This window comes from Cryptosporidium sp. chipmunk genotype I, assembly GCF_004936735.1.
Source record: "Cryptosporidium sp. chipmunk genotype I strain 37763 chromosome Unknown contig_50, whole genome shotgun sequence".
NCBI lineage: Eukaryota > Apicomplexa > Conoidasida > Eucoccidiorida > Cryptosporidiidae > Cryptosporidium > Cryptosporidium sp. chipmunk genotype I.
In genome coordinates, this window is record NW_027125618.1 from 39,343 (window position 1) to 65,388 (window position 26,046).

A 26,046-nucleotide genomic window follows, 5' to 3' on the forward strand; every position below is an offset into this window, starting at 1 on the left:
AATCAGTAGAGCAATAAAGACGTCATTCCTAGATTAAACTTGCAACTCATCAATTAAGGTTAATAAACAATGAAATTCTTCAAAATATCTTAAGTTTCCACGTAGATATTATAGATATTTTTTAATAAAAGATTAGCTGTAATAAATAACAATTTTATTATTGTTTAATTTATCAATCTATTAATGCTTCGGTGTTATTAGTTCATGCAAAAGTTATTTATCAAAAAACTGAATAATATATTTCTTATAAATTATATGATTTATGCATTTCCTTGAGAAAAAAAATGAAAGAACAAAATTAAAATATTTAAAATTATAAAGTATTTTAATCAAGTAGTTAACTAGAAAAGAGGAATTATTTATTAATATTAACAGTGAATTTAAACATAAAATTTTCCTGAATTTGAGGAAAGAAACAAAAAGGATATACAGAATGCCAATCAATTATATTAATAACAAATTTGTACGATGCAAAGAAACTTAAATTACATAATTCAGAAACCAAAAAAACGACATTATAAAAATTGAGATGAATGGAATAGAACACTAATTTTTTTATTAAATTCAAAAATTACAATAAAGGAAAACATGATATATCTAATGATACACGATAAAAAGCAAAATCTAAATTGCCTTAAAATCTTGGGATTTGGTCAATAAATGCAGTAAATAAAATAATGAATTTTATTTGATTTAAATTAAGATTTATTATTTATTAATCGATTTAAGCAACCACAATTATTATTACGAAAATACCCTGCTAATACAACGGAAAGATCAGTTATTTAATCAAAACTAATTAGGGAACTATTTATGAAGAAAAACTATGCATATAAACTAGTGTTTTAAAATGATAATATTTTTTTAATTAATGAATACTATGGTCCTTCTTAAATACCATTAATAACTTAAATTAACAATTACGTCCCTCAAAAAATACTAAAAAAAGACATAATAAAAACGATTAAAGCGAGATAGTAATGATGCTTTAATCTACTAGCTAACATTCGTATAATATGAAAACAAAATAGTGATAGTACCAATGGAAACACCAAATTATTTCATCTAAAAGTCAAATTCTAAAGAATTTAATATATTAATATTAGACGATAAATAGTTAAAATTTGAAATAGCTGTACTGTGCGAATTATATTAGAAAAAAAAACCAAATTATTCAAATCTAAGGGCTACTTTGAAAAAATTATTGACATATTGACAATTGTTCAAAAAAAAAATTACATTCTAATTAAATTATCCAAAAAACGCGCGTTTAGAAAGCTAACCAAAAGTCAAATTGTACCAAAAATCTACATGTAGTTTTTGCAATGTAAGCCATGGATCGAAAATTTGATTAAAAATGAAAAATAAACAGATTTTTTTAAATGTATTAGCCATTTTTGTTTTTTTACTAGCTATAATAATAGAAGGAGCAGAGTTCAATGAAGAAAATAACTCTGAAGAAAAAACAAATCAAATTCAGGAAGGAGTATTAAACCAGGAGAGTTTAGCTTTATTAAGTCTAATATCGAATACATATGAACGGAACTGTGTGGTTGACACGCTAACTAAGCTACTATTTTCTTATTCTGCAATATTACTTAAGTTTTCGTATTTTTTCAATGAAAATGTTCTCCATGAACAAATAAAAAGATTGAAAGAAGTGATTTTTCACGCCGATATCAAATCATTCTTTATTAACAAAAGTTTTCTAATAAGAAATGAAAAATTGGAATGCTTATATAGTAGCTGCTTTGATTACTTAAAATATGATCATATTAATCAATTAAATTATGAATCAATGAATGAACAATATATATTTATAATGAATATAGTTGAAAATCATACTGAAATATTAAAACCAATAAGAGAATCTCAAGTATTACTTGAATATTTAATTTCCTTTGATTTAGATTTAAGTCTTAAACTAATGGCTTCAGTACTAATTAATTATGTTTCAGAGTTCATAAGTTTGCTAGAGGAATCTGTGAAGTCTTACAAAAAAATGAATAAGAGAAATTTTAGAAAACTATTTGATTCTAGGAAAGATTTTTTGAGCAGAGCTAATATCAACTTGAGAATTTCCAATCAAAAATTAGAGAATTTAATGAAGATGAAAGTTAACTTTGAAAAAAATAAAAAATTTATAGGCGAGTATAATAAGTTTTTGGAAAACCCTGATCAAAAATTAACTGAAGAAGTTTCTCATCTCAGAAAATTATATTCTGATTATTATGAAAATAATGAATGTACTGAAGAGCAAATATTAGAGATGGAATTTTTATTATCAACATCTATGGAACTATTGGGACTAATATCTGTCAATATTTTATACTTTAATAAGCGAAAATTATCAGAAAATATAAAATTTATTGAGAGTAACATATTCGAAATTAATAAAAAAGTTACAATGAGAGCTACTGAAACGAATGTCAGTGAAAACGTTAGTTTCAGCATAAAGAAAAATATTATGAATAAACTGGAATATGATAAAGTATTAAGCTTTGATATTTTATCCTCCAAGTTTAGTAATAAATTATCTGGAGAATTAATAATAAAAAATTTTAAAACTCTTTATTTGTGTTTATTGAGAATTTTGAAAATATTAAAAAAAGAATCACAATTAAATAAATGTGGTAAATATATTCAAGAATTAATATCTCAAGTTATTAGCACTTATGAATATATAGGAAGAGAATGTGCGACATCTTTAAAATCTTATGAAGAATGCGAGAATTTAACTATTTTACCTTTCGAAACTATTAGAGTTATAAGAGAAAGTAATATATCTAAATTTAGGCAAATAATAACTGAACAAGTTGAAAAAAAAAAGGAGAAAATTAGAGAAGAAAAAGAGAAACTTGAAAAATTAGAAATGGAGAAAAAAGAACAATTAGAAAAAGAGATATCGGAGTATAAGAAAAAACGAGAAAAACTAAAAGAAAAAAACAAATCAAAACAAAAAAAAATATTTCCTGAGGCTAAAGATGATATAAAAAATGTACAAGAAAAAAGAAATGACTCTACTGTAACACCAACCATTTTTCAAGCAACTAAATCCACTGTTAGACATAAGGCTGAAAGAAGAAAGAAGTTGGTCGAGGATTTGATCAGGTTTAATGAAGAATCGATTAGAAAAGAACAAATAAGAGAAGCGGTTAATAGTCAAAAATTTACTAAAAAATCAAAAAAAAAAACAGATCAAGATGAAAGAGAAAAATGTGCTACTCAAGCAAAAGGTCAGATAAAGTATGATAACATACCGGAAAACGATTTAGACAAGGATTACTTTAATGAATCAGGTAGTGAGGAAGAGTCTTGTTTATTTGAAGACAAAGAAAAAAAATATGCAAGAAAAACGAACGTTAGTAAATTCTTATTACCAGTGATTAAAATTGTTGAGGAGTCCATTCAAGAGAGTAATCAATTGCACAACTCAAGCCAAGATGAAACTGCAGACGAAAAACTTGAAGGTGCTTGTTCTACTTATTTATCAGGGAAAAAGGTTTATAAAAAAAGACTTGCAAATGAAAAGCCTAGTGATACACCATTGGTCAAAAGTACTCTCGAATTAATTGGTAAATCATTTTTTTTCGAAAAAAGAGACATTTGCCAAAGAGATACAGCAGGAAGAGGTAAAGAGAGATCATGTTCAGGGGAAATTTCTAAAAATCCTCTACCTGCTTCACAAAAAGGTTTATCAGATAAGCAATTTCGCAAAAAAAGTGTTTTTGAAACTCGAAAATCAAGATCTAAAGCAAAAAGGAATGTAGGGCCCGTAAGGAGAGCTTCATCTGAGCCTCCTCCAAAAAATGGATCAAGTTCAAACTTGAAAACTAGGTCAAGCTCTATACCAAAGGTGAGGACTAGATCTAGATCTAGATCTAGATCCAGATCAAGAATAAAAAAATCGTCAAAATCTCGCTCAAAGTTAAATTTGAAACCTGAAATTTGTTCTGATGAAGAATTTGATGAAATGGTTTCAAATTTATTTTCAAAGTTTATGTGTTTGGAAAAGAAAATGTCTCAATTTGTAGATAATTCTCCTCAAAATAAATCTAGATTCATTCCTATGTTTTCGGAATCAAAAGTAACTGAAGCAGCACAATCTATCGATATTTTCAGTTTTTTCAATATTGTTGATTTAGATTTTTTGAATATCACAGAAAATTCCACTAAGGAAGAAATAGAAGCTTCTATTGAACTTTGTAGTGGAGAAATCACTCGTATTCATGTTGAAATTTTACCTTTATTGACAGGCCACGATCTATTTCAAATGAAGAGCTTTCAAAAGAGCCTTATAAGCCAATTAATTAGATTACTTATAATATTTAATAATAAAAAGAATGGGTAATCATGTTTTATTTCTATTAAAAATGAACAACTGAAAGTATAATATTTTATGGGTACATAGTTTTTATTTTTCCATGAGAAAATGTGTCAGATTAATTAACCTTAGGAATAAATTTAATTAAAAAGAGTTAAACTATTAATTTTTTGCTTTAAGCTACAGATTAATTGTACTTTAATAACGCGCTAAGCTTTCACTAATAAAAAATGTAAATTGCTTTTTAATAAAAATGAATGGTTCTGTTTTATAAAAGATAATTAAAGTGAATATCAGTGTTTGATTGATGGTTTTCTATTTCTAATATTGGCATCTGTCTAGTCAAAAGTGTAGGTCATTAGTTCTTATATTGAAAGAATACTTATTGAAGTATTCAAATAAAAGTAGCTAAATACTAGTACCACCATTTGAACATGTTTACTTTAGAGTCTTATTAATATAATTCTTGGTTATATGAAATGAATAATACATCGATTTAAGTGGCTAAAAGTTTAGAATTAACTATTCAATTTTCAAACCTGAGTAATTCTTGCATTGGTAAACCTCAGAGAGTTGTTTATTTTAATTATTTTTAATTATAGTTAGTCTTTATCAGGTGTATAGACTCAAAGATTAAGCATAAAAAAGTAGCAATTCAAAAAAAATTTTAAAGATTTGCATAACAAATTGTCCTAGCTTATTAATTGTTTTTTTAAATTTATTTTCTTCAATAAACTTGTCTTATTTTAACCATTAAGTTCGATCTAATTGAAATGTATTGGCGCCAACGATCTTGACCAGTAATGTAATTTTGGACTATCTATCTGCATTGATTATCTGCAAAAAAAAATTATGTAATAATGGAAACAAATATTAGTAATACATGGTAATACTTTAGATCGATGATAGAAAAAATATTAAAGACTATATCAAATGAGCCTGAAATTCTCTACTTGCTATTATCTGTTTTTTATAATTATTACTAATATATTAATTCTGTCGCGTGGTGAAGCAGTTCATGATGGCAGAGAAGCATTATTACAGGAAACGGGTATCTATACTGGTCATGAGTCTCAGATAAAAGCTCAAGACACCTTTGATCCTTCTGGATTATTGTCTCAAATTACAAGTTCAGGATTATTGTCTAGCAGATATGAGACCAACTATTTTATGGAAAGTATCATCAAATTTTTGGTCAGATATTTGTCATTAATTGTGAATTTTTCCGCAATATTTGGTGATAGAAACTATAAATCTATATATAACAAAATAAGTAATGTGGCATCATATCTGGAGTCGCGTTCCTCTTATTCAAATAGGAACAAAATGCTATTTCATAATAGGGTCAATGAATTATCTGAATATATCAATCTTGCTGTGAACATTAAACTTTTTTCTTTACTTTTTACAGACTCGAGTAATATTTCGAAGGAAGTGATTTGTATTATAGCAGACGCCTCGAAAAAAGTAATGCATACAATTTCAAAAATTGTTACGTTACTCGAGAAATTATCGTCATTCGAAGTTGATTCAAATCTTAGATACACATCAAAATTCCTAAGCAAAGTTTCTAATGATTGTATTAGAATGTTTAGTAATTGTATTCGTAAATACTCTAAAATGAGTAAATCACAATTTAACAGCTTGTTCGCATCAAAAATAGAACAAATTTCCAAATCAACTCTTTCAGTTGAATTAAGCAATGAGTTTGGTTATTTACCTGATATGGAAGCTAATTTTGAGAAGATAGCCAAGTCTATTGAAGCCTATAATCAATTTTTAGAAACAGGGAATCCCTCTCTGACTGATGTAGAAATAGAGGAAGCAAAATCAATAATTGCAAACTTTTTTGAAAATGGGGGCTTAGATGAAACAAGTATATTTAAAAAAGAAGAAATTGTAATGATTTCTTTTGAATTTTTAGGGCTTGCTGCCATGAACCTATATTTATTTGACAAAGAAAAGTTTTATCCATTCAAAAATGAAGTTGAAGAGGCATGGAAATCAGCTACGTCAATGATTAACTATAGAGGAACTGAGATAAGACTATCTCAGACAATAGTTTTTACTATTAGAGAGGAAATAAGGACATTGATGAGATATCAAGAATTCTTAAGATTAGATTTCGCAGTAATGAATTTGGATGACTCACTCCTGAAGGATGAAATACTACATTTTATAACTTGCTTTTACGAATCTCTGCTTAGGACTTCCGAGTTTGTAAGAAAAGAGCAATCAAGGGATATTGGTGGAAAGTATATTAGTACAATATATAGTAAATTAAATCCACTTTTCGAAAAAGCATTAGATTACTATAAAAACACAATTTTGGACCTTGAACAGGTCAATAGTAAATCAAGAAAAACAATCGGAGGTACGATTTCTAAAGTTAGTAGAAAAAGTACGAATAGAGCACTGAGTAAGAAGAGTTTAAAACTAAATAATAGGTATTTTTCAAAAATTAAAAGTGATTCTACGAGAAAAACAAGAAAAATTATTACAGCTAAAAAAAAGAATTTGAGTAGGTTGGAACGAACTGTGGTGGATAAACGAGGAAATGAAGGAGAAAATAAAAACCAATTTAAAAAAAAATCGGAAAGACGATTAAAGGCTCGGATATTATCAGAAACATCTCAGCTATTACGCGTTTCGAAAATGATGAGAGCTCAATTATGTTATTTAAATAAAATTAATCAATTTGAAACTGCGGCTATTATTGAATCAGTGCTAGAAATCTCTAATGAAATACTTATCTCTGATGGCCTAATATCTAAAGAAGATCTTCGCGAAAGTATATCAGGAAGTGTAGATTTTTCGACTATCATCTATAGTTTAAGAAGCATTGGGGATCAGACTAATAGCGAAGGCTCATTATTTACAGAGAATTTTAGTAAAGGTATTGATTCTGAGAATAAATTAACCAGAAAAAAAACAAAAACTTTGGAACAGTACTCAGATCAAAGTTCATTAGTAGTATCAGAACAAAAATCAAAGTTAGAAGATGCAGTTAGTTTAAAGCCGAGAAAATCTGTTAACAGTACTAAAAGCAGAAGAAGAGCCGAAGAAAAAGTTAGACCATTGGATCAAATTGGTCCTACAATTGAGTTATTTGGGGAAAATGCAGTCTTTGCAACAAGGAAAGACTCAAAACTCTTAAATAGTTCGGATGGCGATAGTAAGATGGCATACAAATCAAAAAATATACCCAAGGCTCGATCAAAACATACTAGAGCGAGAATTAACTCTTCAAATGTGAATATAAATAATTTTTCTAAAGTAAATAGTAACAAGATTACAAAAGCAGCTTCTAGCAACAATTCGAACAAATCATATAGAAATATTTCAAGAAGACCAATGACGCGTAAAATGTCAAAAAATCAATGTTTTACTATTAATAAAAAATTAATTGAAGAAAGAACACTTTTCATGGTACCCCCAACATTATTTGGCCAAGAAACGGTTCAAAATATGATTTCTAGGTATAATATTAAAATTCTAAATTTCTCTCACGTTTCAGCAAGCTCACCGAGCGACTATATAATACAAGCCATAAAATTTTGTTATAACGAAATAGGTCACTTATTTTTTGAAATATTTCCATTTCTTTCAGGTATAGAAAATATGATTTTAAAGCAAATTATAATGCAGATGATTATATTATTTAAGAATTTAGTTTCTGTTTTAATTGCTAAAGATAGGAAAAGGTCAGAATTATCGAAAAGGACTACAAAGTAAAAAGTAAATATTGGAGTTTTAGCAGATTTAATGTATTTGTTTTATTTAGAGTTCAACCAGCAAATCATTACTTTGTTGATCTAATACTCAATTTTATACTAATTCCTTATTTTGTGCATAAAATAAAGATCAGGCTTGACTTCAGCTTATTAAACAGTATTGTGTGTACGTTTTTATGTTTAGAAAAGAATTCATATATTCAAAACCTATTTGCAATAAAAGCAGATAATCTGTTCGAATTTTAACTTCATAAGAAACTTTGGTATAAGTTTTCATGATTAATCTTGATTATAAAATATTAAAAATAATTAATGATTTAATAAAGAAATTTATATCGAATACAAAGTATAAGCCAATATTCAACAGTATTTTATTAAATTCATGAATTTATCAAAATAATTTCAAGTATGGATTCTTAGTCTTTTATTTGAATAAAATATTGTTATGAAATTTATGTAAATAGTTTTGGTTACTTTGAATATATGAAAGCATTATTAATTTGAATATTATTATTCATATTATAATCATATATCTATATTATATGTATTTTTACTCAGCTTTAGTCAGGCTTTCAAGTTAAAAACTATTACTGTTAGGAATAATTAAAATTAGTTGATAAAAAGTTTTAATTTTCTTATTTCATTGAGAATAACTTATTATCATATTCACAGAAAATATTCTTTCTATAATGAAGTATAACAAAATATTTAATAGTAACTTTTTAATAATTAATTAAATTTTAAATCAACTTTGATTATGAAGCTCTAAGAAATAGTTATATTTTAGATTCAACTTTTGTATTTAATGAAAGTAAAAGCCACATATTACAATTCAATTTGTTTACTTATTAAATTCAAAATTTGATAAGATTATTTACAGCATATTGAACAATTTATGTTTTTAGAATAAAATCCAATATTTATAGGGTTAATGAAAAAACAGGTAATTAGAATATGTAAATAGAATACTAAAATTTAAATAATTTTCATTGTATAATAATTAAATTCAATAAACAATTGCATAATGTTAATAAATTATTAATTATAAATTGTACAAATAGATGTATTGAATTGAAGAGGCTGTATATTGCTTTAATAAAGATGATAATTAATAATAAGATAACCAAAAAGTTAAGATCACCACTTGAAGAAAATTATAATATAATCTTTTTAATTTACCAATTCAAAAATATGAATCGTAATGAGAATTTATGAAAATTGCAGGAATATTTACGAGAACACAAAAAAAAAACAAATTAGAATATTCTAAATTTTACACATAAAATCGAAAAACTTTAAAATCTTCTAAATTGGGATTAATTATACTGTATTATATAAAAAATAAATATTCTCATTTCGTTGAATCTCAAACTTTATTAAGAATAAATCAAAAGTATTAAGAGAATCAAATTTTTTTCTAGCAAATCATTTATTCAATCGATGAACTAAATTTGACTAACTTCATACTCAATAGAAATAAACAAATTTTATGTCTTATAAAATAATTCACCTTTAATAATTCATATTATATAAAATTCTTGTTCTTTCTCTTAATACAAAGACATTTATTACTACTTAATCAATAAAAATGAATTTTAATTATTATATTTTTAATTCTTCGAATACATAATTTCTTATATATAAAAAAAAAATGTAGTAGAAATCAAAAACACTGCTATAATATGATGAGATTCAAACATTCAATTCCTATCTCCAATTTTGTATAATCTCTATAAAATTAGTATTCAAACTTGAGGTTCGAAAAATTTATAAAACATTTTTGAAAATCCTGATATTGAAAAGAAGTGAAACTCAAGTAAAATTATTTATTCATGAATGGATTATAATTTTATTAGAACAATATAAACTTAAATTTAAGGTTATTAAAAAAATTAAAATTTTTCTTAAACGATTTATTAATAAAGTAAAAAAAAATGATACCATTTTCAATTAATTTAAGCAAAATTTAAGGTTTTAAGTTTAAATATAAGCAAATGAAGCTTTATTTTTGAATTAATTATATAGTAACAAGTTTGTATTTAAGATGAATTAAAATAAATGCTAGGTATTTGGTATTCAAAAATTACGATTCAATGAGTTCATCAGGAGGTAATTTGAGTAAAAAAATTATATAAGATTTATACAGGTATTCGAAAAAGCTTGAATAAAGAAAACTTTAGCTGATTTAAAACTTATTAAATAAATTTTAAATATCAAAAAAATAAGAAAATAAATAAAAAGAACAAAAAGCCTTGGAACTAAATAATATAAAAAGATATGTAAAACTATTTGAAAGATGCTACGATTAAATAGTAGCTGAAATCATTAAAATTTATTTGGGAATAATTTTACTTTTTATGTTAAAGAAAAAAATTGGGTTTCTAATAGGAATCATATTTTTGAAATTGAATGAGGATTTAAAAAAGATTTTATTTTTGCTCACACCCATAATTTCTCACTTCAAAAAAGATATTTCGGAACAAAATATAGTTATAAGAGCTTCTTATCCAGGGAGATCTTACTTCTATGGTACTAACTCCACTTAGATGCAAATACAGATACTGCCATTCATTTTCTCCCAATTCTCATTTTTACAATGATAAAGTGAATAATTTGCTTATGCTAAAAAACGGCTTTCCACACTAAATAGTTATTTGAAAAAGAACTCATTTTGTTTAAAGCTGGAAAGAATTTTTCATGATAGTTATAGAGATATAAAGATTAACCTCACCGAATATTGGTGTAAGTTACCTAATATTGAAAACAGAAGGCAAAAATTAAATCAAGGATAAAGTAAAAAGAGTTCTAGTAGTCACTTCACACCAAATAGTTAATTTAAAACAATATATAAAACAAGAATAAAGTAAAATAGTATTTTTTTTTGAATTAAATATTATCAGTAGCTATTTAATAAGCAAAATTAATGATTGAATGATAAGTTTGTAAATTTTATGCACCCCAATTTAAAGAAATAAAATTTGAGCTCTTCAATTTTTGTTTTGAACAATATACAAGTGGAGAGCAAATATGATATTACTGCTTTGAGTGAATCATTAGTTTATTCGAGTACAGATATGCAGGCTTCGTTCATCAAGAAGAAATACTAGAAACTCGAGCGTTTTGAAAACCTATTAATAAAATTCATTAAGAGATTATTCAATTAAACATTTAAAAACTCAATTTATTAAAGAATTAATTTCATGGCTGTTACTGTTGATTTACAATGAAAGTTTTTCATATTTAGAGCAATTTGATAATTTATGGAAGTTAATTTCTAAATAAAAATGTTCTTTTATTTCAGCTCAGTAAATAATACATTTATCCGGACAAAAATTTATTATAGATTTTGAATATAGGTGTATTTTTGTTTTATGAAAAGAATTTTAAGTTTTTTAAAAAATTTGTTCAAATAAATTAGCTGGAGAATTAACTCTAATATTTAAAATAATTTAATTGAACATTCTTGAAATATTTTACATGAGATGATTGTTATAATATTTCTCTATTAGTTTATGATGAGTTTTGGTTGATTAAATAAGCTAAAATCTCTTAAAACTTTCCGTCCAAAATGTTTACTATCGAAAATTGGGTAGGAAATTTAATATTAATATATAGTACTAGATAAACAATTTCTTGTGACAATTATTTATTTTTATATTTAGTTTTTTCACTAAAAAAATTTTTTAGTTGAAAAATCCGCAATTATTTTTTTCGTGTAGAGCCTGAATAATTTTCATTTATTCTTAAATTTGTTTCTCAAAAAGATTTACAAAATAAATCGGTCTGGCCAATTTTATATAAATTTTACTGGTATTAAATATATATAAATAAAAATAAGTGTGGATTACGGGCATGCAATTAAATTACGTGTAAAAAAAAAAATTGTCAACAATATACCGGTATATATAATTGAGCTAAATATAAAAAATTAGTGAATTACCGGTATGTAATTAAATTACGTGTAAAAAAATTGTCAATAATATTTCGGTATATAAAATCGAGCAAAATATAAATAATTAGTGAATTACCGGTATGTAATTAAATTACGTGTAAAAAAATTGTAAATAATATGTCGGTATATAAAATCGAGCAAAATATAAATAATTAGTCAATTACGGGCATGCAATTAAATTACGTGTAAAAAAAAAATTGTCAACAATATACCGGTATATATAATTGAGCTAAATATAAATAATTAGTGAATTACCGGTATGTAATTAAATTACGTGTAAAAAAATTGTCAATAGTATACCGGTATATTTAATTTAGTAAAATAAAAATGAATTATGTAATATTACGATATATGTTATCTGTGATCTATAATAAAATACTATGCCTTAAGTAATTATAATATATTTTTTAAAAGTATTGATGATTATAGTCGATTATTATAGTTTATATTTACTAGAGTAGTGCATAAATATTTGGTTTAGTTTAAAATTGTATACAGTAAATTGATTATTTTACAAGTATTAGATATAAATTTGATTTAAAATTAAAAATTTTTTCTAATATTTCATTATATTTAAAATAAGCATATCATTTTAAATATTTGAAAACATAAATTAATATAATTCTACGAGAAAAGAAACAATTTAAACTCCTATTTTAATAAAATTAAGTAAAATTTATAATTAGAAATATTAAATATTTATGAAGAAAATAAAATTAAAGAAAATTATGTTAATTTAGAAATTTATTAAATATAATCAAGATATTAAATATCCTTAAGTTTTTAAAAATTAAGAGTGTAGTTAATTCTGAGAAAATTAATGCACGAAATACACACACAATTTTTACATAAAAAACTTAGTTAAAAAAAAAAATTAGAAATATCAATCAAGAAAAAAATTTGAATTTTCCAGAAAATATTTAATTATAATGAATGCTCACAATAGATCTTCAACAGCAGATTATTCATGCTATTACGATTTTAGTAATGCTCATGAATATTATCAGAAGCTTGACAATACTATGTTGATGAATCAAAATAATTCGCAATACTCAAGCTCAATATACAATAAAGGACTTTCAGCTCAAGGACCTAACTTTTTGCATAGTAACAAAATGAATCTTTCTACAGTAAAATTGGATATAAATAATAATGCTCCTGCGCTAATGAATACATTAATAGAAAAGAATAAGGAAATCAAAAATATGGAGAAAGAACTCAAGATAGTTAATGAAAGCAACATATTTCTTAATAATAAGATTGAAATGTTGAAGATTTTAGCTGCAAATTTTGGTGCAACACATGAAGATATTGAGGCAACAATGACAACAAATGACATATTTTGCATTCCAAAACCATCTGTCAACGCGAACTATCCTCAAACAGATTCATCTTGTGAAAATTTACATGAAAAAATTGATGATGAACTTGATGGCCTGATCATTAGTGACAAAAATATCATTAATCTTAATATTGATGATCCAGTAAAACCGCTTAATGACGAACAAGACAAGAAATCAAAAACTATATCTAAAAGTACTAGAATTAAACAACCCAGTGAGGGACAAAGCGAAAAAAAAGCAGATATAAGTCCAAAGAACCTCTTGAGAAGATCATCGACTCTTCTTAAAGCCACGAAAAGTTTGACAAACAGCATTCAATCCCAAAAAGAATCCACTAACAAGTACTTAACTGGTACTAGATTTGGCCCATCAATTAGACAAAGAACAATGATGCAAGCTTCCACCAACAAAAGATTGATATTATCTAAAGCAAAGAACATATAGTTTAATTAATTTGATCTATTTTCTAATTATAAGCCAATTTTGTCAAATGACACTTAGGCGCCAACACATTCTAGTTTTGCATTTTTAATTCCAAAAGGGTTATTATTTATAGATATAAATATTGATATTACATTTCAAAACTTGAATAATTCCTAAATAATTATCAAAAATTTACTAAAATATTACTCAAACTAAGGCTTGATTTAATATTTGATTTTGTGTGCTTGAATATTATTCTTTTTAAAAATATTTTTTTATGCACACACACAGTACATGTCGTAAATAATGGTTTTATGTAGTTTAGCCAACAAATAAATGCAACTTATTATAAACACTATGTGAATTACATGCTCACATTATTAAGCAACGAATCATATAGGGTTTTTGTATGTAAAGTTTTGAAAAACAACTATAAAATTTAGATATTTTTTTTTCTGGTTTAAATTATAAAGAAAATATAAGATTAGTCTTTTTAAGCAAACAAAATGCACTATAGCTACAATACAAATGGATTAATGCAGCCTCAAATGCACATGGTGCAGAATCACCAGCAATTTAGTGGTATGCATCATCAAATGGGAGGAGGAATTTGTTCTCAACAGTTTTATCATGAAAATGGGGTTGGAAATAGCAGAGGGTATGTGGATAGCCAAAGCTTTCAGCAAGGAAGCTTCCAGGCACAGCAACACATGCCACAATATTCTATGATGCAGTTACAACAGCACCAACAACAATACCAGCATCAGTATCATCAACCAATGGGAGATAGGAATGTGGGAAGGGCAAGAGCACAAACTAGAGGCCCTTTTTCAAGAACAGCTGCAAGTAGGTCAACTACTCCTACCCCAATGAACAGAACAAAAAATTTGAAATCAAGAGAGTTCTTTCCAAATGACGAACTCGAAATGTTACGTAGATCATCTGAATATTCAGAAGTTAATAAGAACCCATCTTTATCTCAAATTGAAAATAGCAGCTTTAATGGCGAATATAGTAATTACAGCAGCCACCAAGACATTCCCAAGACCCCAACAGTTGGGGGGGGAAGATCAGAGCATACATCTAAGTTTAATATAATAAATCCAGATCATATTGTAGTCCAAAAAATGAATGCTCCTTTAGAGCCAACTCCAACTCATGTCGCAAGAATGAATAAGATGAGGCTGATGGGTTTATTAAATAACAACACTCCTATGACTCAAATGACCCCATCATCCTCAGGAAATAATAATTTTGGAATTAGAGATGGGCACGCAATTTCACGTCAATCATCTTTCCCACCTCATTACCAAGAAAAGTATCCCCCAAAGCCAACAAGTAATTCGAATAATACGGCAGCTGCATTTAAGGATAGTTCACCGAAAGTACTTGGATCATACGTCTCAAGACAGTTGGAAGAAGAAGTGACAAGGTTGAGATATTTGGTAGACTCTCAGACAAAGAGAATTTCAGCATTGGAAATGAGAAACAAGGAACTTGAGAATGAGTTGATGTCAACCAGGAATTATCAGCAGATGTACCAAAGTTTGATAGAAAAAACTAATTTAGAGAATCATGAGGACGAAGATAAAATGGAAAACGGCGAGGAACAGATAAATAATGAGGATTTTGATGAGAGAGATCCTGATGAGACAGAAGAAAGTGCTATTCAAAAGCAAAAAACTATGGCAGGCGAAATAAAATATGTCAGACAAATGAGCGAAAAAGGAGCTTCTATGTTTTCAAACATTCACCAATTTTCAGCTGAATCTGCACTAAGAAAGGCAGGAGTACCCCCTGGAAAACCTTCATACGTTTATAGACCACCAAATAACCCTGAAATGATTGATGTGAAGCTTGCGGAATTTCATAATTCACGTAGCTCGCTAATTAGATGGTCAAAAGTAAGTAGCACAATATATCTATTCGGTACAACTCAAGTTCAATTAAGAATTTCAAGAGGAAATCTTCTTGCAAAGCCAGAGTCATCTGAATGGGGTAATGGGAATTTCTGGCCAATAGAAAAGTTTGTTTCTGTTTTTGAGCCAATTGAGAGAGCAAAGATGCCAAATAATTGATTTACTAACTCAAAAAATAGCAAATATTTAATATATTGAATAAGATCATTAGAGTATGTTATAGCTGATACAGCTAACAGGTTCTCTTGTTGGACAAAAAGTTATTTTTAATTTACTTTTATTCTATTAGCATTTTTTTTAAATTCAAAGCATGCATTTACAATTAACTTTACCCGCCATTTTTTTTTAAATAAAAATTAAAATAGTAATAATAAAATGTTAAGTTATATGTGCCAAACTTTTGGAATTGAACGATCCAAGTATGTTTTCCACTGCAGCAAAACTAGCGAACTTAGATGATTATCTAGAGTCTTCTCAGGATTGTATAGTTTCACTTTTGTCAGACAAAGATGACTCAAAACCAAAAATTGCAGTGATGAGACCTGCAAAAGCCCAAAATAATGATGGCAACGAACCAGGAATTAGTGACAAGGCAACGGTAAATGTAGCAGATTGTCTTGCTTGTAGTGGGTGTGTAACCTCTGCAGAAGCTAAATTATTACAGGATCAAAATGCCACCGAATTTATGAATCAACTAAAACAGAAAAGGTTGACTGTAGTTTCAATTTCAAACCAATCATGCTCTTCTTTTGCCAACCAGCTAAACTGTGATCTCAAAACAATTCAGAGAAAATTATCGGGATTATTTAAGCATGTTGGAGCTAAGTTTGTAATGAATTCAACAATTTCAGAGTACATTTCCCTATTAGAAACAAAGTACGAGTTTATTTCGAGATATAAAGCGAAATCAGACCTTCCAATGATTATTTCACATTGCCCAGGATGGATTTGCTATTCTGAAAAGAGTTTAAATAATTCTGTAATACCTCTATTGAGTAAAGTTAGATCAGCACAACAATTACAAGGAATTTTAATAAAAACTTTGACTCTTGAAATATATAATCAACTTTTATTCCTCTATAAATTTAGACCAAGCAAATTATATGGAACAAATACAAATATTAAGTTGACTTTTAAACAAAGTGACAACTTTATTGAACAAAGTGACATTTTTCATGTTGCTATTATGCCTTGCCATGACAAAAAATTGGAGTCGACCAGAAGTTTTCTTTCTTTAAAATCATCAGATGGAAGTTCTAACTATCCTGAAGTTGATATAGTATTAGCAACATCAGAAGTTTGTGAAATAATCAATTTGGCAGGGTTTAATTCACTAATGGACGTTCCAGAGGCTCCACTAGATAACTTATGGCTTAACCAAAATTTTAAAATTACTAGTCAGCATAATTTATCTCTTTTAATAACTGACGATTATACAAGTGATCAACTGCTGAATCAGTTCTGTTGGTTGATTCCTTCATATTTTAACTCAAACTCAGGTGGATTTTGTGAATATATTATAAGAAGTGCTATAAAAGAACTTGGTGGAGATATTATTGATAAGAGAACTCAACTTCCATTTAATAAGTTAAAAAATGATATTTTTGAAGCTAGATATAATGAAAACAATATTGAACTGAACTATTGCCTTGTTTACGGATTTAGGGCAATTCAAGCTATTTCTCGAAAACTTAACTTGCAAAGGAACGCAAATCAGAATATTCGATCTAAACAAGGCTTAATAAATAATGTAAACTATCACTTAATAGAGGCTATGGCATGCCCAAGTGGATGTGTTTCTGGTGGAGGCCAAATTCTTTTACAAAACGATGGAATTGATGATAACTCCGATGTAAATAAACTAAGAAAAAATATTAAGTTTATTGATGGGATTCAGGAAACTTTGTATAAAGGTATTAATTTGAATAAAAATCGAGAAATTATTCTACCAAATGAAATTCCAATTGTGAATATTTTGTATGATTATTTAATTCACATAGACAAACAAATTGATATAAACTCTGAATTCAAGCTCCCTTTTCTCAGGAATGACTTTTTTTCTACTAACGAAGTTTCAACAGCATCGCTGAAATGGTAGGTAATAATTTCAAACATTTTAATAGCGCCAACATGTAATTTGGACCGGTAATATTGGCTTTAGTTGACAATGTAAATCATAGTGGGGGTACAATAGGTATAATTTCATCCTCCGTTTTGAGATTGCTAAATAAAATTATATTTTATATTTTCTAAAATTATTCGTTAAGATATTTATTAAACTTTTCCCCTACTATTTTTTCGTTTAATGGTTACTTGAAGATGACTCTATTGCAAGTAATTAGAAAAACAAAAATGAAAGAGAAAGAAATGAGAATTTTAGTGCTTGGACTAGACAATGCGGGTAAAACAACTGTTGTTAGGAAGTTTGCTGGTGAAGATATTTCTACAATTCAGCCAACTCTAGGCTTTAATATCAAAACGCTAATTTACGGCAAGTATAGGTTAAATACTTGGGATATTGGCGGTCAAAAAACCATTAGAAGTTACTGGAGAAACTATTTCGAAAGCACAGATGGGATAATTTGGGTTGTTGATTCAACTAATATAGAAAGAATGGACTCCTGCAACGAAGAATTGCACCGCCTTCTTTCAGAGGAAAGACTTTCTGGAGCATCCTTATTAGTTTTTGCGAATAAGCAAGATTTATCTAATGCATTAAAACCTGAAGAAATAGCAAATGTAAGTTTCTATCGAATTAAGTTATGGAATATTTTTCTTTTAGGCTCTTAACTTGTCTAATATTAATAATAGGCACTGGAGAATTCAGTCTTGTTGTGGACTCGATGGGCAAGGTCTTAATGAAGGAATTGATTGGATTGTAAACGATATAGCTGCAAAAGTATTCTTATTAGTCAATTAATCTAATTAGGATAATATATTAAAAGCATGCCAGAACAACAATATAAATTTATAGATAATTAAACTAAAATGAATATTCCAATCTAAATAATAGTAAGCTAATTACTAGCTATCCCAGACATTCTCATGAAAATTTTTAATTTTTTATTGCATTGGTTGGAATTCCACTGATAAGGGTTCAACTTTATATCTTTAGCCATTAAATCAGTGTTTTCTTTATATTTTTTATATAGCCTTTTCATGATGATTTCCTCTCTTTCTCCAAGTTTCTCTGGAATTGAGTTATCTTCGAAAACTGGAGGTAAAGTACTTAATATAACTTCTGGATCTAAGGACTATGCAATTTAGAAGCAAAAAAAATAATTTTTGAAAAATTAAATATGTTTAGAATATTCAGGATTCAGTTCTAAAGATGGAAACTTACTTGGAAATTCTGATTAATCGTCTTTTTGTTATCCCATACAGAACGCAAATTCTTATCTCTTATTTGCTTTTCTAAATCTACATATTTATGTTTATTGCTTTTAGTTCTCCTACTCACTTTCTTAAGTGTTCTCCTTCTACTTAATTTAATTGCCATGGTATTAAGCGACTAACCACAGCCTTGATAATTAAAATGAAATACTCATTACATTCACTTTCCATCTTGACAGTTATCTTGATAGGCGCCAAAAATAGGTACAGTTGTAATCGTGATATAGAAGGCGCCAAAACCATGTAGATTGAACAAAATTCCACACATTCATTAAGAATTATTTAAAGAAAGTGCAGAGGGTCAAATAAATTGAAATCGCAAGAATACATATCAAAATGGTTGGAATGTCCTCTATGTACGAATCTATTAAGTTCTTTGTTGGGTTTTGTATTCCAGCGTACCATTCTATTCTTGCTTTAAAAACTCAAAATCAGCATTTAATTAAAATATGGCTAGCATATTTTTTCACGGTTGTCTTTTATGAGCTAACGTTATCGTTTATTTTGGACCCTATCTTTAAGATGATAGATTCCAGGCTTCTATACTTTAAGACTTTGTTTGTTATACTGTATATCTTCCCAGAAACTGGATTTCAAGAATCATATTTAAGTTTTTTCAGTAATTATTTGAGTAAATTATTTATTGTAGTATTTAAATACATTAAGGGAGTTTCATTTTCAAATCTGGATCTTCCAGAGGAAACCTCAGCCTCAGACTCGCCGGCCCCATCAATACCTGAAGAAGGAGATATCAAAGGAGTAACCAGCTTGAAAGAATCTATTTCAGAAGGTACTACTCTTGCTCCAAACACTCCAGTAGGAAAGATAACTACAGATTTCATTCTTTCATAGAAAAAAATTCAATTATTATATACTATGATATGATACCATAAATCCTATTATTAAAGTAAAAATTAATCCGAAAATTACGTTGATTAACCTCAGTGATGATTTATTATCAATCATATTTCTAGATGAGAATTTTGAATGAAAAATAAATCTCTTTTGAGAAGATATTATGGCTTTTCTTAATGTATCTTTGAAATAACAATTGGATAGTGACTCTATCGAACCCAAATTACCATTAAATCTTTTTAATGAATAATTAAAAAGCGAGCAGCCTAGGAATTTTGGAACTTCCTTATTTGAAGCTTTTTTTATAGGCACTTTGAAGTTTATATGATTTAGGATTAAGTTTCGAATATTCAAAGAAATAAGTTCTTCAATATTTGGGAAAAAAAACTCGTTTACGTATACATGTTTTATATCTGTTTCCCCAGACTTGTATTTTATCTGGGGGGTAGACTTCAGTTGAACTCTTGAATATTTCCCAATCAAACTAATTATAGGCATTAACTTATTTCTATTCAAGTTCTTAAAATCTGCCAAACTAAAGTGTGTAAACCTATCAATTGAAGCAACTCCTATTTCACTCTTAAAATGTTTACTATAGGAGTTCTGACCTAAACTGGAACATCCTATTGCATAAACATCTTCAAAATCTAAGTAATTATGGAGCGTTGATGCCTGACAAGTTTCTGATATAATAAATATCTTTTTAAACCTTTTTTGTACTTTCATTTCTTTTATTGCATTTGAAAGCTCAAAAGATGTCATTTCTTCAAAATCCTGAAATTTGAGAAATCCATCTCCACCATGCCCTGTTAAAAATATAAATATATTTGAATTTTCATTTGAAAGAAGTCTTTTTTTATTTGGAACACTTCTATTGTGTTTATTTGTTAGTACTTTGATGAAGTTTGAAACTGTAACTTCATCCTCTTTGTAGTCTGTATCTGCGCACTCCATCGTTTGTGTATAATTGTTCAGATTGTAGAAAAAATCAAACTCTTCGCTATATACTCCACCAGGAATTGAATTTCTAGTATTACAAGGAATGTTTTCTGCCAGCATTAAAATAATTCTGTCATCTCTAAAGCCATTTTGCCTCAGATAATTGTAAAAACTTAGTGCATTTGTGTTATGTCTATAATTGTACCAGTATCTTGATGTAGAAACTATAACTGCCCAGTTGTTCTGGCTTATTAATTCAAGAAAAGAATGTTGAAATGTTTGATTTATTGTGGGGAATCTCTGAAAAAGGACTCCCACACTATAGAATAATAAAATAAAAAAAGCTGATAAGAACTTCATCTTATAGTTTTCAAATCATATGATTTGTAATGAATGTATTATTACTGATTCATTGTATAAATTAATTATTATTTTAATTTGGGTACATTCTATTGTACATCTCGAATTAATGAGGAGATTTACCGCAATAAGTTATTATAAAGATATTCAAGTAATAAAAAAAAATGAAGTATCATTAAAAATTTGATTTAAATATTATCTAATTAGAACAGAAAGGTATAAAGTTCGCCTTCGCTTTTCAATATAATGAAGTCTACGAAAAGAGTTGCAGTTATACATCTTGAATGCGGTATAGGAGGCGCAGAACAACTTATGGTACTTGCATCTCTGGCATTACAGAGCCACCAATCTTCAAATAAAAAAGTTGAGCTAACAATGTTCACCTCTTACCACGATAAGTCTCATTCATTTTCTGCCACAAATGATGGTAGGATCAAAGTAAAAGTATTTGGAAGTTGGATCCCAAGAACATTTTTTGGTTATGGGACAACACTATTCTCCTACATTAGAATCATTTACACTTCTCTTATAATGCTTTTTTGTGTAATTATGACATCATTTTCATTTGAGGAAACAAGCAGATACTACGATGTGATTTTGAACGACCAAGTCAGTGTAATCAATCCTATATTAAAATTGATGACTAGAAGGCTAATATTCTATTGCCATTTTCCTGACCAATTATTGGTTAGAAAAAGAGATGGCTGTCTAAGAAAAATGTATAGATATGTTATGGATTCTTTAGAGGAATTTGGAATGAGATATTGTGATTACGTATTTGTAAACTCAATTTTTACCAGAAAGGTTTATATAGAGACATTCAGAGGACTGATTACTAATGCAAATAAATATCCTGTAACTTTAAGCTACCCTGAAGTACTTTATCCACCTGTAAATCTTGAGGATATTCCTTCGGAAGAAGAATGTGAGAATTACTTTTCAAATTCAAAAATTCCCCCACAGTTAAACAGAGCACCAAACGTACCATTTTTCTTATCATTAAATAGGTACGAGAGGAAAAAAAACATTGAACTTGCTATTAAATCATTCGCAATATTACGTGATCAATACAAACCAGGAGAGAAATTTTGTCTTGTTATTTCTGGAGGTTATGACAAAAGAGTTGCAGAGAATATAGAATATTTTGAGGAACTTCTAAGGCTTGCTAATTCTTATACTTTTAATGTTTATATTGGCAATGAATGTATTGAATCAACTGATTCTTGTTTCTCAGTTGTTTTTTTAAGGAGCATTTCTGACTTACTTCGTTGGTCTTTATTAAGAAAATCAATTGGACTTCTTTACACTCCTGAAAATGAACATTTTGGTATGGTTCCATGCGAAGCCATGTCTGTGGGGACTTCTGTTATTGCCTGTAATTCTGGCGGGCCAACTGAAACTATAATACATGCAAAAACTGGTTTCCTTTGTGAGCCAAATCCAGAAAGTTTTGCAACAAGAATGAATGAACTCATTAAAATTAGCAAAGACAATTTAGAAAGCTCGGTTTGGAGTAGTTCATGTAAAGAGAGAATAACTGCACTATTTAGCCAGAATATTTTCCAAAAAAGACTTTGCGAAGTAGCTTACTCAAAAGAGACTGAATCAAAGGCGCTCAAGAAGATAAAAAATTTATAACATAAGAAAATAAATTGCGAAATTTTGAAAATCTAACATAATAGCTTTTATCTCGAAGTTAACTGTTTAGTATTCTCTCAATTAGAACAATATATGATGAAATGAACGAACTTGAATAAGGCATGACCTCACATATAGACCTTTTTTGTACTTTATTTAGAGTAATTCTAATTTTTTTATATATAAATTTCTTCATACTGTTGTTATATATAGTGGAACTCAGTGAAAATAAGCATTTTCCTACAATCTTGCATATTGTTATAATGGTATCATCTTCTAGACTTATTCTGATTCTAGACTGTTTTTCAGAAATCTCTCTTGCTTCAAAATTTATGGAGGCAAGATCAATAGGGATTAGCTCTTGGCTTGAAAGAGAACTACAAAGGCCCAAAATGATCCAAATAAATGTAATGGTATGATTGAAATTCAGTTTATAAATGATTGATATGCAGATTTGCACAAGAGTGGTTTGGTCCTTGTAACTTGTGGGGAAATTAAAATAACTATCCCCATCAAACTTCTCAATAAAATCAATGAACCTATGTTTCTTCTCTGTTCTACTTTGTTTAAACAGTTTTATTTTATTAGTGCCTAGAATAACTGATGAGTTTAAATCTTCCTCACTCAGACATAAATTATAAGAATCTGATTTCAAAATATCGATATTCCTACTACATATCCTTAATAAAATATGTTCAATTCCATCATACTCTGGCCTTAAAGCTTCATTATCTAAGTCATTTGTGTCAAAATGGCACTTTGGAATTGATGTTAACGTACAGAAAACTCTAGTCAAATAAATCCATACAAGTATAGCTATAATAGGAGATAAGACATTTTCTATAACGCGTCTATTCCCTGCAAGCAATCTGTCTATTAATAAAAGTCTTTTATCGCACTTGTCACCTTTACAAAGTATTAATGCCTGTGCAAGCGTGTAGATAAATTTGTTAGATTTCTCTTCATCAGAAATCAAAGTATTTACAATTTTCAAAAAATCAGTCCCATCTAAATCTAAAAGTTCTTTAGAAAACTCCAAGCACATCTTCCTTTTATTATCAATAGTTCCATTTGAACGGTCAGCATAAATGCTCTCAATTAATCCCGAAATTGTCGTACTCATCTACGTCACAAAACGTCAATTTGATCAATGATCATCTGATGCAGTGCTCAAGTATTAGATACCTTTTATCTTAAAAGCCAAAGATGCAACATAATGGTGCAAATAGCACCCTTTTAAGAAGCGATAATTTTTAATAATTAAAAAAATATGGCGCCGCCCCACAGGCAATTTTTGGAGGAATTATTGTAATATATTAATAAAAATTAGAGAAAGTACCCAAAGGTTTGCATTCAATAAGAAAATACTGCATTTCTAAGTGTCTATTGAGTTATCAATTTGATTTTTTTCTTATTATCAGAGGGAATTTTGTTTTTTGACATTAAAACTTTAAGCTTTCTCTCACGAGCCTCTTGATTTTTCTCATTAAATCCGATTTCTTCCAACAATAGCAGAGCCTTCTGCTGAGCAACAGTGACCCTATTCATATTTTTTAGTACCTCATCCTCATCTAGCTTTAAAAGCTCCATTTCTTTTTTCATTTTATTTTCGAATTCATATACATAAGGCACATCATGTTTTGTTACAAAAGTAAGAGAAATGCCGGTTTTATTTGCACGGCCAACTCTACCAATTCTGTGAATATAATCTTCAAAAGATCTTGGAAAATCATAATTAATGACAAACTCTACGTCAGGTATATCCAAACCTCTTGCAGCAACGCCAGTGGCCACTAGTAGCTTGCTTGTTTTACTCCTAAACTTTCCTAGAGAAGCAAGCCTTCTTCTTTGATTCATCAAACTATGTAATCCTGTGACCGAATATCCCATTATTTCTAAGCAGCTTGTTAACATTTGACATTGTTGTTTTGTAGCGGTGAATATTATTCCCTGTTTAATTATCTTATTCTGATCAATAATTTGTTCTTGGCTCTTTGGGGATTTTTTGTTACTTTTAATGCCAAATGTTACATTTTCGTCAATATCTTCCTGGGAATCCTCAAAAAAATTTGAATTTTTCTCAAATTTTGCTTTATCAACAGAATCAATGTCAAAGAAATGAACTTTAGATAAAATGTGATGCAAGTACACAAGTCTAACTCTATGATTCAGAAACAGATACATCTGTCTAATCTTTTCAACTGGTGAATCGTCTGGATTTTCGTTCACTATTATCATTGGAAGCTCCTGAGGTTTCTTTACTCTCATTTCTTCTTTACTAGCAGTAGAATAATTATTCACAATCTCTTTAATAGCATTTGTTAATGTAGCCGAGAAGAGCAAAGTCTGACGTCCAGCACATGACTTTGGAAGAATTGACAATATAGGAAGCATATCATCTTCAAGAGATTCACTCAACAATCTATCAGCCTCATCCAAAACAAGAAATCTCAAATTTTTCATTAAGTCTGCTATATTGCTCCCTGGGTACGAAATGATTGAAGTCACTCTTCCTGGAGTTCCTATTAATATATGGGGCCGCTTCTGATTTAATATATGTATCTGTTCAGACTCATCAAATCCTCCAGTCAAAACCTGACAATTCGCGTTGACCTTATTACCAAAAACTTGAAATTGATCTAACACCTGATATGACAATTCCCTTGAAGGCACCAATACGAGACAAAATACTGAAAATGGATCCTCTGCCAGAGTTTGTAGTATTGGTAAGCAATAACATAAAGTCTTTCCGCTTCCGGTTGGAGCATTTCCTACAACATTCCTACCCTTTAATATATATGGAATACTTTTGGACTGAATTGCAGTTGGCGTTTGTATTTTCAACGATTCGCACGTATCTTGGACCCATTTGTGAAGTCCTAGCTTAAAAAATTCCATTTCTTCATAATAATTAATAATACTCAGCAAAATTTATTAATTTATTACAATAAATCTATTTTCTCTCTAATTTTGACCTTTAAAGCATTGGCGCCAATTTATAAATTTATAATTTTGTAAATACAATTCAATACAGTTTTGCATGTTTAAGTAATTGATAAAGCTAATGGAAATTATTTGATTTGGAGAATTAAATTTGATTAAGTTTGGACAATAAATTTCATCCGAGATATCTTTACAAGGTTTTGGAATTTAAATCTATTTATAT

At 28.2% G+C, this 26,046-nt stretch overlaps 12 protein-coding genes across 12 annotated transcripts; 8 read left to right on the forward strand and 4 right to left on the reverse strand.

Moving 5' to 3' along the window:
• Positions 1 to 1,357: 1,357 nt before the first annotated feature.
• On the forward strand, positions 1,358 to 4,351 carry ELE39_003282 (uncharacterized protein; the record flags this gene model as incomplete). The annotated part of the gene is made up of 1 exon (XM_067346268.1): positions 1,358 to 4,351. The coding sequence occupies one exon, from the start codon at positions 1,358 to 1,360 to the stop codon at positions 4,349 to 4,351; it is 2,994 nt and encodes a 997-aa protein (XP_067199862.1).
• Positions 4,352 to 5,257: 906 nt separating this feature from the next.
• On the forward strand, positions 5,258 to 8,059 carry ELE39_003283 (uncharacterized protein; the record flags this gene model as incomplete). Its single annotated transcript, XM_067346269.1, has 1 exon — positions 5,258 to 8,059. One exon carries the CDS (start codon positions 5,258 to 5,260, stop codon positions 8,057 to 8,059), a length of 2,802 nt encoding a protein of 933 aa, XP_067199863.1.
• Positions 8,060 to 12,939: 4,880 nt separating this feature from the next.
• On the forward strand, positions 12,940 to 13,797 carry ELE39_003284 (uncharacterized protein; the record flags this gene model as incomplete). The annotated part of the gene is made up of 1 exon (XM_067346270.1): positions 12,940 to 13,797. One exon carries the CDS (start codon positions 12,940 to 12,942, stop codon positions 13,795 to 13,797), a length of 858 nt encoding a protein of 285 aa, XP_067199864.1.
• Positions 13,798 to 14,282: 485 nt separating this feature from the next.
• ELE39_003285 (uncharacterized protein) lies at positions 14,283 to 15,854 on the forward strand (the record flags this gene model as incomplete). The annotated part of the gene is made up of 1 exon (XM_067346271.1): positions 14,283 to 15,854. The coding sequence occupies one exon, from the start codon at positions 14,283 to 14,285 to the stop codon at positions 15,852 to 15,854; it is 1,572 nt and encodes a 523-aa protein (XP_067199865.1).
• A 262-nt stretch (positions 15,855 to 16,116) lies between these two features.
• ELE39_003286 (nuclear prelamin A recognition factor) lies at positions 16,117 to 17,793 on the forward strand (the record flags this gene model as incomplete). The annotated part of the gene is made up of 1 exon (XM_067346272.1): positions 16,117 to 17,793. One exon carries the CDS (start codon positions 16,117 to 16,119, stop codon positions 17,791 to 17,793), a length of 1,677 nt encoding a protein of 558 aa, XP_067199866.1.
• Positions 17,794 to 18,014: 221 nt separating this feature from the next.
• ELE39_003287 (ADP-ribosylation factor 2) lies at positions 18,015 to 18,615 on the forward strand (the record flags this gene model as incomplete). Its single annotated transcript, XM_067346273.1, has 2 exons — positions 18,015 to 18,434; positions 18,478 to 18,615. 2 exons carry the CDS (start codon positions 18,015 to 18,017, stop codon positions 18,613 to 18,615), a joined length of 558 nt encoding a protein of 185 aa, XP_067199867.1.
• Positions 18,616 to 18,712: 97 nt separating this feature from the next.
• ELE39_003289 (ribosome biogenesis Nop16) lies at positions 18,713 to 19,194 on the reverse strand (the record flags this gene model as incomplete). The annotated part of the gene is made up of 2 exons (XM_067346275.1): positions 18,713 to 18,949; positions 19,039 to 19,194. The coding sequence occupies 2 exons, from the start codon at positions 19,192 to 19,194 to the stop codon at positions 18,713 to 18,715; spliced, it is 393 nt and encodes a 130-aa protein (XP_067199869.1).
• Positions 19,195 to 19,424: 230 nt separating this feature from the next.
• Positions 19,425 to 19,940, forward strand: ELE39_003290 (uncharacterized protein; the record flags this gene model as incomplete). The annotated part of the gene is made up of 1 exon (XM_067346276.1): positions 19,425 to 19,940. The coding sequence occupies one exon, from the start codon at positions 19,425 to 19,427 to the stop codon at positions 19,938 to 19,940; it is 516 nt and encodes a 171-aa protein (XP_067199870.1).
• A 15-nt stretch (positions 19,941 to 19,955) lies between these two features.
• ELE39_003291 (peptidase C13 family) lies at positions 19,956 to 21,242 on the reverse strand (the record flags this gene model as incomplete). Its single annotated transcript, XM_067346277.1, has 1 exon — positions 19,956 to 21,242. One exon carries the CDS (start codon positions 21,240 to 21,242, stop codon positions 19,956 to 19,958), a length of 1,287 nt encoding a protein of 428 aa, XP_067199871.1.
• Positions 21,243 to 21,488: 246 nt separating this feature from the next.
• Positions 21,489 to 22,880, forward strand: ELE39_003292 (ALG-2 like alpha-1; the record flags this gene model as incomplete). Its single annotated transcript, XM_067346278.1, has 1 exon — positions 21,489 to 22,880. One exon carries the CDS (start codon positions 21,489 to 21,491, stop codon positions 22,878 to 22,880), a length of 1,392 nt encoding a protein of 463 aa, XP_067199872.1.
• A 58-nt stretch (positions 22,881 to 22,938) lies between these two features.
• On the reverse strand, positions 22,939 to 24,003 carry ELE39_003293 (uncharacterized protein; the record flags this gene model as incomplete). The annotated part of the gene is made up of 1 exon (XM_067346279.1): positions 22,939 to 24,003. One exon carries the CDS (start codon positions 24,001 to 24,003, stop codon positions 22,939 to 22,941), a length of 1,065 nt encoding a protein of 354 aa, XP_067199873.1.
• A 260-nt stretch (positions 24,004 to 24,263) lies between these two features.
• ELE39_003294 (ATP-dependent RNA helicase) lies at positions 24,264 to 25,778 on the reverse strand (the record flags this gene model as incomplete). Its single annotated transcript, XM_067346280.1, has 1 exon — positions 24,264 to 25,778. One exon carries the CDS (start codon positions 25,776 to 25,778, stop codon positions 24,264 to 24,266), a length of 1,515 nt encoding a protein of 504 aa, XP_067199874.1.
• Between the last annotated feature and the right edge of the window lie 268 nt (positions 25,779 to 26,046).